The sequence below is a fragment of the Schistocerca nitens genome, chromosome 8 (assembly GCF_023898315.1).
Source record: "Schistocerca nitens isolate TAMUIC-IGC-003100 chromosome 8, iqSchNite1.1, whole genome shotgun sequence".
NCBI classification, from domain to species: Eukaryota; Metazoa; Arthropoda; class Insecta; order Orthoptera; family Acrididae; genus Schistocerca; species Schistocerca nitens.
Genome location: NC_064621.1, coordinates 113,869,978 through 113,882,594, shown reverse-complemented (window position 1 = coordinate 113,882,594; position 12,617 = coordinate 113,869,978). Strand labels below are relative to the sequence as shown.

The 12,617-nt window shown below is 40.6% G+C and overlaps 1 protein-coding gene across 1 annotated transcript in view; it reads right to left on the bottom strand.

The window, feature by feature from the left end:
• The window catches only part of LOC126198870 (myogenesis-regulating glycosidase-like), an 84,601-nt gene that overhangs the window by 19,150 nt on the left and 52,834 nt on the right, over positions 1-12,617 (bottom strand). Inside the window, exon 4 of the mRNA XM_049935470.1 lies at positions 9,100-9,534. Coding sequence (XP_049791427.1) covers positions 9,100-9,534 — 435 coding nt within the window. The remainder of the gene's footprint in view (positions 1-9,099; positions 9,535-12,617) is intronic.

Here is a 12,617-nt window from a genome sequence, read left to right as displayed (position 1 = left end):
CGTTCAAGGAACATCATATCAAATGGAATAACGCAGGCTTTATGTAGATCTTCGATTGCTACGAACAGTATGAATGTAGTATTCACAAGTAAGCATTACTTCAAATTATTACTGTAATTAACTTCAAATATAAACCATAGTTTTTCATATCTTTGATCAGAGTAAACTAGAGGAAGAAAATCAGACATCTCCAGGTTTTAAAGTCTATATGTGGTTATTCAATTCTAAACTTGTCGCGACCCACGTATTTAGGGCTCAAGTGTAGTCCTAAAGCCTTACGTACGTCAGTACGTAACGGGATGGTAGAACGCGATATCTATTGGGCGTGCTGCTACACAAAAGTCAGTGTCGGAGAAGCGTACAAAATGCCATAATGATCCTATCGAATAGTGGAAGAAGACTGCACGGAATGATGAACCAAAGAACATTAGTGTCACTGAGTTATGTTCACTGGTCTGCCAGTACCGTTTATAATTATAACACCGAGAAGCAACGAACCGTGGAAGTGCACTGAAGCAATCAGAAAATCATTCTTTGAAAACTTGTTAAATGATGAACTGAAGTGTTGGTAAGGAGTCCAGCAAAGCACATTTGAAGTGAATTTTAGCTCACAAAGATAACTTTTTCGCACAGATATTTCTTGTTGATCTGGGCCTAATTTGTCCTGCAAATCCTGTTTGACGTTTTGGAAGCTGCTGGAGAGCACTGAACGATGTATGAGCGGAAACGGTCCTTCCACTTTGAGAAGCAAACAAAACTGCCTAAGGTTTTAATTCTAAGGATACTTCATTACACAGTTGACACTCTTGTAGTAACATATTCAGCTAAGCAATAAGTTACTGAGCCCCCACAACACCATCCTCAAGCAGCAATTCTCATTCTAATATATTGTATCATATACACAGCTAATATGGAAACTTTTCTACTCACACTGTATTGCAATAATCTACTCTATGCGTCTCAAACAACCTTGTCTCGTGAACACACCTGCCTCAAGCAACGTTGTTCTGTCTTTACATTTGATGGATGGCTCATAAAACAAGTTGGCAAATCATCTCTCAAAGCAACCGTGACGTGGAGATTACTCACAGAGTATACCGACTTGCTCTACTGATGAAAGTGAGAGATAAGGACTATCAGTAACCTCACGAACGGCTGGCGTTTTGAGACACGGCAGATGTCTTCCGGAATGGTTTATCAGGCCGAAACCTTCAAAATCGAAGCGTGCTCTCCTCTTAGACGCTGGTTGCCTCTTGTGAGGAAGCACCTGAACGCGAGGTGGCAAAAGGCCAATAACGTTCACGGCATTTGACGCCCCACATATTGTCTACCATGCGACCATAATGTTGGCTACAAACAGCGACAGGGAGCGGGACAGGAGGTATACAATGGTGAGAACGGAACGTAGTTGAACTGCCTAGTCGACGAGTAACTCCAACAGTGCTACAGTGCTAGTGGCTTTGATACAAGGCAGACCTATGGCAACGATAAAGGAAGCAAACAACAGTTGCCGAAGTTGACATTTCGTCAGAAAGGGACCCAAAGAATATCGCAGAGCGAAAAAGAAGTGGCAGATGAAATATTACCTTTCTGCAAGATGTGTGGTGTCCTATAAGCTCGACTGTGTGAACCATGTACAGGAAGTATATAATGATGATATGTGCTTAACAAGTGAAAGGATACTGAAACAGGTGTCGAGCCACGTAGTTCATCATCCTTGTTGGACAGGAAGCCGCAAATCGCATCTCGAGTGAAACGTAATGAAAGGTATATGCTAAGGTCTGATCAAGAAAGATCCAGAAAATAAAGTCGATAGTTGCCAACCGCAAGGTGGGATGAGTATAATGTGTTTAAGTAGGAGGATGTTTGATGGTTGAGAGTGCCGGGCACGCACAGTAAAAAACAGTCGCAGCTAGGTGAACGGAGGAAGCAGACGTGTGGTGACAGCTGTAAGGTAGGATTCGTGCTACACAGTTTTCAGATTGTACACTGAGAAAACTTTACCACGTTAATGGGAGAAGCTATAAAATGTTTTCAAAATGGTTTTTGTTAGATAATGTTCAGAGTTAGGATTTATATGTCCAAGTTTTGACGCAGTAAGCGTTTTGTAAAATTTTTTGTAAGAGTGATTCATGCTACAAAAATGATGGAAATGGTAGTTTGTATATGACCTAAATTTTTAACAATATATGTAGATTGAGATCAACATTGTGTTTAAATATAACAGTCTGAATCACAGTCCACATCCTTTGCTTGTATTAAATATGAAATTGAGTATTAAAGTAAAGTTACCCACCGAATGAGAAAATGTAAAGAAAATGAGGGCTCTATGCAATATATATGTGCAGTTCATGGTTTGAAATCGATTTTGGTATAACTAAAGTTATCAGAGCAAAGTTATTTCAAATAACTAATTTTTTGCCATTGCACAACTGGCATTATTCAAGTCAAGATATAATTTCATTAAGTAAACATCAGGGCCAAAAGTTAATTTTTCAGTACCATCTTAATGCCATTGCACAAACGGCATTATTCTCTTAAACTTGTTCGCTGAGTCAAATATATGTTTCATTACTGGAAAAATGGAGGAATGCACAAAACAGGTTCGCAGACACAGTCAGATGCACGTTTGTCGAATAATTATTTTGGAACAATTTTATCTTTGATACTTTCAGTAATAAATGACAATTGTTGTCCAAGGAGAGGGTACTAAACATACTTACGTACATGGAAGATCATACTCAGCATAGTACAGAAACAATTATGACAGTTCGCAGCAATATGACCGTGGATGCACAAGAAAAACTACTGGTATTCAAGGGAAGACAGGTGCACCAGTTACAAAAACTGGTATTTGCGCGTTTCAAGGATGATCAGCACAATTTACAGCATGTGCATTATAGTGACCCAATACCTGATGCACACCAAACTGCATTCGACATACACTGCAGTGACTTCAAGGGTAGCAGAGGATGGTTGCATAAATTCAATCAGCGCTACAGTATTGGAAGACGTAAGGTAACGAAATTTCAAACCAAACATCAACTTGTCGATCCACAGCAAACTGCGAAATCGGTAAAGAAATTGTTGATGAGGTTAACATAGTTCCCCCACACTTAAGTAAGAAATTTGTTTTCAACTATAACCGATCAGGATTTGAAGAGAAATGCATATGAAAGGAACCCTGCAAATTGGCGGTATCAAGAGAGTTTTATCAAGATAAACCAACATTAACGACTTAACGCATTCATATACAATTATACCGATAGTGAAATGGCTCTGAGCACTATGGGACTTAACTTCTGAGGTCATCAGTCACCTAGAACTTAGTACTACTTAAACCTAACTAACCTAAGGACATCACACACATCCATGCCCGAGACAGGATTCGAACCTGCGACCGTAGCGGTCACACGGTTCCAGACCGAGCGAGGTGGCGCAGTGGTAGCACACTGGACTCGCATTCGGGAGGACGACGGTTCAATCCCGCGTCCGGCCATCCTGATTTAGGTTTTCCGTGATTTCCCTAAATCGCTCCAGGCAAATGCTGGGATGATTCCTTTGAAAGGGCACGGCCGATTTCCTTCCCATCCTTCCCTAATCCGATGAGACCGATGACCTCGCTGTTTGGTCTCTACCCCCAAACAACCCAACCCAACGCGGTTCCAGACTGTAGCGCCTAGAACCCTCGGCCACTCTGGCCAGCTATACGGTCAGTTAATGTGGGTGGTAAATTGGCTGGAATGTTATTTATTGTGCTGCGTGAAGTTGATGGTGCTCAGCCCACTACAATTCCTTCTCGTGTTCGTAATCTTGAAAGGGCATCATGGATTATTATTGTCACAAGCAAGCAGAGTGGGAAAATGGGTGTAAGGGAAGTACAACTGTGGTACGAGGACTTCCTTTTGCCCAAAGATCGTGAAAATAATTTGGTTTTGCTTCATTCCTGGTCTGTGTACAAAAATCACACCCCTTTAGAGCTAACTGCCCCTCCTGAAAACTGTGACACTGAAATTTATACCACATGGAACCGCTGCAAAAATTGATCCTCTGGAAGTATGCTATTTTAAATTGGGGACACCAACAGGAAAATTTCATTTCTGGGAACACCACGAGGCTCAACACCACCAAGAACCTAAGGAATTTGTGAGACAAAATAGATACAGTATTATGGAAGCACTCTTATGAGGATAGCAGGTTAACAAAAATATTTTATGAAATCTAAGAAACGGAACACCCTGCCATTTGGTTCAACAACATTAATAAATTCAGTGCACAGAAAAGGAGATAAAACAGGTACTAGCAGATATAGAGGAATCTTCCTCTTCCCAGCGACCTATAGGGTCACATCGAATGCATTTTTAAGCAGAGCTGAAAGAATTCCTCATCTGCATTTAGTGGCGTTTCAAGAATGGTTGAGTAACAGCAGATCATGTGTAGAATAAGTCATAAACTGCGAGCACATCTACATCTACATCCATACTCCGCAAGCCACGTGACAGTGTGTGGCGGAGGCTACTTTGAGTACCTCAATCGGTTCTCCCTTCTATTCCAGCCTCGTATTGTTCGTGGAAAGAAAGATTGTCGGTATGCCTCTGTGTGGGCTCAAATCTCTCTGATTTTATCCTCATGGACTCTTCGCGAGATATACGTAGGAGGGAGCAATATACTGCTTGACCCCTCGGTGAAGGTATGTTCTGGAAACTTCAACAAAAGCCCGTACCGAGTTACTGAGCGTCTCCCCTGCAGAGTCTTCCACTGGAGTTTATCTATCATCTCCGTAACGCTTTCGCGATTACTAAACGATCCTGTAACGAAGCGCGCTGCTCTCCGTTGAATACACTGAAACATCACAAGTAGCACCTCTAATGACCGTCGCGCCAGTGTAAAAACCGGTAAACATAGATATCCTCAATACAGATTGTCCAACGAGGAATGGTCAGTATGCAGGGATATGACTGGAACAATCATTCGAAGCAAAATGTCTGGTAAATGTGAGCTATGTAATGTATACGTCAAGAGCGAGGAGCACTTCTTCATCATCAATACTGCGAAACAATTCTCTTTTCTACTGCAAGCTTTTAGATTTCCATTTTTTGAGAAGTAGCGGTATGCAGAGCAAAAAATGTAATCCAGTAAGCATGAGCACTAATGTGGTGCATAGTTTAAGAACTATCATCACTAGTTCATCTTGGCTACAATGATACAAATGCTCATAGCCCCATGTATACTGGACAGTTTTTCCTTATTTAGGTCTATACTTTTTTTTTTTTTTGTCATCAGTCTACTGACTGGTTTGATGCGGCCCGCCACGAATTCCTTTCCTGTGCTAACCTCTTCATCTCAGAGTAGCACTTGCAACCTACGTCCTCAATAATTTGCTTGACGTGTTCCAATCTCTGTCTTCCTCTACAGTTTTTGCCCTCTACAGCTCCCTCTAGTACCATGGAAGTCATTCCCTCATGTCTTAGCAGATGTCCTATCATCCTTATCAGTGTTTTCCACATATTCCTTTCCTCTCCGATTCTGCGTAGAACCTCCTCATTCCTTACCTTATCAGTCCACCTAATATTCAGCATTCGTCTATAGCACCACATCTCAAATGCTTCGATTCTCTTCTGTTCCGGTTTTCCCACAGTCCATGTTTCACTACCATACAATGCTGTACTCCAGACGTACATCCTCAGAAATTTCTTCCTCAAATTAAGGCCGGTATTTGATATTAGTAGACTTCTCTTGGCCAGAAATGCCTTTTTTGCCATAGCGAGTCTGCTTTTGATGTCCTCCTTGCTCCGTCCGTCATTGGTTATTTTACTGCCTAGGTAGCAGAATTCCTTAACTTCATTGACTTCGTGACCATCAATCCTGATGTTAAGTTTCTCGCTGTTCTCATTTCTACTACTTCTCATTACCTTCGTCTTTCTCCGATTTACTCTCAAACCATACTGTGTACTCATTAGACTGTTCATTCCGTTCAGCAGATCATTTAATTCTTCTTCACTTTCACTCAGGATAGCAATGTCATCAGCGAATCGTATCATTGATATCCTTTCGCCTTGTATTTTAATTCCACTCCTGAACCTTTCTTTTATTTCCATCATTGCTTCCTCGATGTACAGATTGAAGAGTGGGGGCGAAGGGCTACAGCCTTGTCTTACACCCTTCTTAATACGAGCACTTCGTTCTTAATCGTCCACTCTTATTATTCCTTCTTGGTTGTTGTACATATTGTATATGACCCGTCTCTCCCTATAGCTTACCCCTACTTTTTTCAGAAACTCGAACAGCTTGCACCATTATATACTGTCGAACGCTTTTTCCAGGTCGACAAATCCAATGAAAGTGTCTTGATTTTTCTTTAGCCTTGCTTCCATTATTAGCCGTAATGTCATAATTGCCTCTCTCGTCCCTTTACTTTTCCTAAAGCCAAACTGATCGTCACCTAGCGCATTCTCAATTTTCTTTTCCATTCTTCAGTATATCATTCTTGTAAGCAGCTTCGATGCATGAGCTGTTAAGCTGATTGTGCGATAATTCTCGCACTTGTCAGCTCTTGCCGTCTTCGGAATTGTGTGGATGATGCTTTTCCGAAAGTCAGATGGTATGTCGCCAGACTCATATATTCTACACACCAACGTGAATAGTCGTTTTGTTGCCACTTCCCCCAATGAGTTTAGAAATTCTGATGGAATGTTATCTATCCCTTCTGCCTTATTTGACCGTAAGTCCTCCAAAGCTCTTTTAAATTCCGATTCTAATACTGGATCCCCTATCTCTTCTAAATCGACTCCTGTTTCTTCTTCTATCACATCAGACAAATCTTCACCCTCATAGAGGCTTTCAATGTATTCTTTCCACCTATCTGCTCTCTCCTCTGCATTTAACAGTGGAATTCCCGTTGCACTCTTAATGTTACCACCGTTGCTTTTAATGTCACCAAAGGTTGTATTGACTTTCCTGTATGCTGAGTCTGTCCTTCCGACAATCATATCTTTTTCGATGTCTTCACATTTTTCCTGCAGCCATTTCGTCTTAGCTTCCCTGCACTTCCTATTTATTTCATTCCTCAGCGACTTGTATTTCTGTATTCCTGATTTTCCCGGAACATGTTTGTACTTCCTCCTTTCATCAATCAACTGAAGTATTTCTTCTGTTACCCATGGTTTCTTCGCAGCTACCTTCTTTGTACCTATGTTTTCCTTCTTAACTTCTGTGATGGCCTTTTTTAGAGATGTCCATTCCTCTTCAACTGTACTGCCTACTGCGCTATTCCTTATTGCTGTATCTATAGCGTTAGAGAACTTCAAACGTATCTCGTCATTCCTTAGTACTTCCGTATCCCACTTCTTTACGTATTGATTCTTCCTGACTAATGTCTTGAACTTCAGCCTACTCTTCATCACTACTTTATTGTGATCTGAGTCTATATCTGCTCCTGGGTACGCCTTACAATCCAGTATCTGATTTCGGAATCTCTGTCTGACCATGATGTAATCTAATTGAAATCTTCCCGTATCTCCCGGCCTTTTCCAAGTATACCTCCTCCTCTTGTGATTCTTGAACAGGGTACTCGCTATTACAGAACTCAATTAGTCTTTCTCCTCTTTCATTCCTTGTCCCAAGCCCATATTCTCCTGTAACCTACAACTGCATTCCAGTCGCCCATGACTATTAGATTTTCGTCCCCCTTTACATACTGAAATACCCTTTCAATATCCTCATACACTTCCTCTATCTGTACATCTTCAGCTTGCGACGACGGCATGTATACCTGAACTATCGTTGTCGGTGTTGGTCTGCTGTCGATTCTGATTAGAACAACCCGGTCACTGAACTGTTCACAGTAACACATCCTCTGCCCTACCTTCCTATTCATAACGAATCCTACACCTGTTATACCATTTTCTGCTGCTGTTGATATTACCCGATACTCATCTGACCAGAAATCCTTGTCTTCTTTCCACTTCACTTCACTGACCCCTACTATATCTAGATTGAGCCTTTGCATTTCCCTTTTCAGATTTTCTAGTTTCCCTACCACATTCAAGCTTCTGACATTCCACGCCCCGACTCGTAGAACGTTATACTATCTCCTCCCAAAATATGGAAAACGAGGAACTTGCAGTAGAAGAGATCTGTTTCACATTATCGAAAAATGAAGAAGTGCTGATAGCTCTTGAGGAATACATGTTAAAGTCTATATGTACCAGACGTTTTCGCTTCGAATGATCGTTCCTGTCGTATCCCTTATTATTAAACACTGCTTGTGGGACAGAATGTAAAGCCCTTAGAAACATCTAATGACCACACAGAGATCACATTTAACTCTTCCATACACCAACTCAGTCAAAATTTCGTAGGGAAAGAGAGATCTACAGAGTAATACTATTTCGCCAGGATTTAACCACATTAAAACAAGTAACTGTCATTTTCAAATTTACCATTATCCATTCATTAAAAGGAGGGCCTCCCATTGCTTTGATAATTCACTGTGTGTACTGAGCACTCCCCACACTCTGTCTGGTGACGAGACGGCCAATCATCCGTGTGCATATCACGGTAGTACTCAGTGATATTACTACTGTGGTCACAAAAAGGTAGTCAGTTGTTGGGAAGGAGTCGCGAACTTAGTTGACAGGATAGCAGATGCCAGTAATCGGAGCATGTCTTACGTTAGTCTCGACACTCTAGACGCTAGGACTATAGACGCAATTGGGAAATAGTTCAGGGACCGAAATTATAGAATCATTAAACCATCTAATTACCTCTGTATGACCTATTAGTGCTCCTCCATCGGAGGCCACTGGGCGACATCCATGCTCTATTCGGACAAGTTTTCTATCCTGCCTAGCTTACCTATCTCTCACAGTACTCAAACCCGTCCTACTCTCCATCATGCTATTGTTTGTTATGTACGTATTTATAGCGATAAAGGGTTCAAATGAAATTTGATTTCCATATCAATCTGCTTAACTGTATGTACACATCAACCGATTCCAGTGACTCTGCAACTGAACTCTAATTTATTGACCAGGAAATAAACATTTAGTATGTACATGTGTAAGGAAACAGCGCCATACACATGAGATTCCAACGCACCTCGTTGTCGAAGTTCCATGGCGCGAGGGAATACTGCACCGCTGGCATGAAGACGTTGGTCTGAAGCCAGCGAATGAACAGGTCACTGGATGGACTCTCGCCGTGGTAGCCGTTCCCACCCACCATGTCCGGCAACACGAAAGGGTGACCGACGATGTTCATCTGTAGCAGTTTGGGTATCATCGTCCTGAGACCGTTCTGGCCGCTCCAGTTGCTGTCCAGGTCGACCATGCGGAAGAAGTGGGGCAGCCGCTGGCTCTGGACACTGGCGCGCATCTCGACCAGCGGCCCGAACTGGGAGGCGGTACTCGCGTACTGGTCGGTGAAGACGACGGGGTTCAGTTCGGCGGGCTCGAGTACGGGCAGCTGCGGCAGCAGGTTCGTCTCGCCGGCGTCGAACTTGAGCGAGTCGATCCCAGTCTCATTCAGGAGAGCCTGAAAGTAAGCTGGCAATTTAATGTATGTGCGTACGAAGAAAACGGCAGCTTAGTCTGTGTAAAGTAAAAAAAAAAAAAAAAAAGGTAGACAACAAAAATTTTGTCTAAATGTGTATGGTTGCATGATAGAAACAATAAAAAACATTACCTTCTGACATTCAGAAGATTAGTTAGTACAGACGTATACACGCATGAGTGCATGAGGAGAAAAGAGAAATGTCTTGCGTTTTGCGACATTTAGAGTTTTCTAGAAACCAAGTTTAGTCATCATCAAGCTGAACACATCGAGAGCACGATGAATGTGTCAACATCGTAGAATTTCTTGGAGGAGGTAGGTAAGGTAAATGCATGAGATGAGTAAGGTAAAGGAATCAGAGAGTTTGCTTACAGAAACGATATTTAACAGATGATATTACATTTAAAACTGTACTTTCTATTGCTGTGAACCGTAATACCATGAATGAACTCAACTTAGAATTCAAGTCTCTTATTAACCAAAGCTAATATTCAAACGTGTTGTGAGAAATACAAACATAACACGAAACATCTCATTTAATACCGAAATTTTGCTTAATATTACGAGAGTTCCTGTCGCTAGAAATATCGTCTAATATCTTACAGTCCTATTTGGAATTCCTGTATTATTCTATACGTCAATTCCAAATAACGGCACTTGAATTTTTTCATCGATTTCGAACGTAATTCTACCCTGTTTGTATCTGAGCACAACACCGACCGTGCGAACGGATAGTATTCTTCTTTACAGACCTTCTGGTAGTGATTACATGCTAGCAATATGTTGTTGTTCTTGTCTTGGGAATTTAGTTAAGCTAAAACGTGTTAACGGACGAACAAGAAGGAAATGCTCCACATTGGTCAGGCTTAAACTGGAATTGTAAGCTGCGCACTCAGCCTCCGTGAACACTGGTGCAAATACTGCTCTTACAAGTAAGAAACACACACAATCTGGAAGTCAGCCTTCCTGAAATAAACAAGAAGTATTTGAAATTGCAAGCGAAATGAACATAATAAACGGATAATAGTGGAATAAAGTAGGCAAGACGTTTATTTCATTTGTAAACCGCGACATTTAACTGTCGAACATCGATGTAAATTAAGAGATGATCACACTCGCGAAGTATTCGACTTCTTTTTAGCGATAGTTACTCTCTTAGTACTTGGAAAAATGTCAGTATCCCACCCGCATAAGGAAACTTGTTTCTTATTGCGTTTCACTTCGTAACGACAAGTTTATAATCTATTGTAAAAATCAGCTTTCGTTGATCAACAGCTTGTATATTAAGTTCTGTGCATTTTGCAGTTCACGGCGTGTTAATAAAAAGCTCACATCGTTGTACTGTTTTTAAATGTAATACAATCTGATAAACATCGTTTTTTCAAGAACATTTTCAATGCGTTTACCTTACCTATATCCTTCCAGAAGTTCTACAGTATAAACCCATTCTTGGTACTCTCGATTTGTTCAAACTGATGCATTGGGCTGACGCCACCTTATTGGACTGTCATAGCTCACTGCCTATGATATGTCACTACCGACCAACAAAAATATTTTATCTACTTGCCTACAAGAAGCAAAACTGCAAAATAAATACTATTATAACGCCGGATGTAAGGGACGATACTTGGTCGAGCAAGGTTATCATGCTAAGCAAGATATCTAATTTGATCGGTTCACCTGACGTATCTTCAGAACTTGGTTTCTAAGAGTTGGTACTAAAAGAATATCATTAGTCATCAGTAAGCTTAAAGAGTAGCCGTTCCGCTTCATTCTTATGACTCACGGCTAACGGTTGTCGCTACAAAATTGTCCTCAAATTAAAAATATGGCTACTTCATATAACCATAGAAGCAAATGAAACTTACCGCAAAGTTTCCTTCGACTCTTATAACTTCAGTTTGGTATCTGTGCAAGTTTCGCTCTCTGTATTTTATCACTGCTATCGCCGCGTGTAATATACAAGAATTTCTCCTTGGTCTTGTCTTTTCACCTATTTGTCGCCTTCTGAATTCACTGTTTCATCGCTCAAAGCTACCCAGTTGTCTTCATTAGTATACTTTTCTCCTGTATAGTCACGTGAAATTCTCAACACGCAATTGTTCTTTCAGTTCATCAGCGTCTCCTCTCCTTAATTCTGTCTTACTACTATTTCTTTAATTCGCAGTACAGAACCAGCAAGATATGACTAGAGTCTCTGGAGAGGTACTGCAGTTTTAAATGTAGTTATCAAGTATTTGTTTTACCATTACATAATCCATCTGAGATCTTCCGGTGTCTCCAGGTCTTTTCCATGTATAAAACTACTTTCATGATTCTTGTTTGCAATGATTAAATAACGATGTGTGGAAATTTATCCCACGCAGCTTCTCCTTTCAAACTTTCTCTTCAGTCATATCATCGAAAAATTTTTCTTTTCTTTCTTTTCCTACTGTCTAATCCTGTCTCACATCAGAATTAACTTTTCCTCTACCTTAATTATCTGTACAATTTCTTTTATTTCATCATGTGTTATTTCAATCTTTTTACTGTCAGCAGAGCTAGTAGTCAATTGAACTACTCTATGTTAGCTAGTAATGTATATGTTTATATGTGTATGTATATAATAGCTTTCCTGCTTTCCAAATTTAGAATCCATTATTAGATTTAATTTAGCATTTCCCTAGTGAAAAAAGAAAGAATCATAAATTTATATACGCTCACAAGAAAAGGAAATAACTACACGACGCACTACGAGGGAATTATCCGAATGGGACGTAAATCGGTAGATCTGGTGTACATGTACGCACAAACAAATGATAATAATATCAGAAAACTGGATGATTTATTCAAGAGTAGAAATAATTCAAAAGCCAAGATCGCTTAAATACTGTTTACTGGATACCCAGTTTCAATACACTAAAGGTGCCATCGTCGGATCTGTGAAGATATAACATCACAGGTTTGAGGGAAGGCTTACGTGAGTTACATTATATACATTACTATCAGTACAGTACCACATACCTGAATGTAGCTTAACATTTGCAAACCATTTGGATATAACGAGACATGAGGCAGACCAGCTG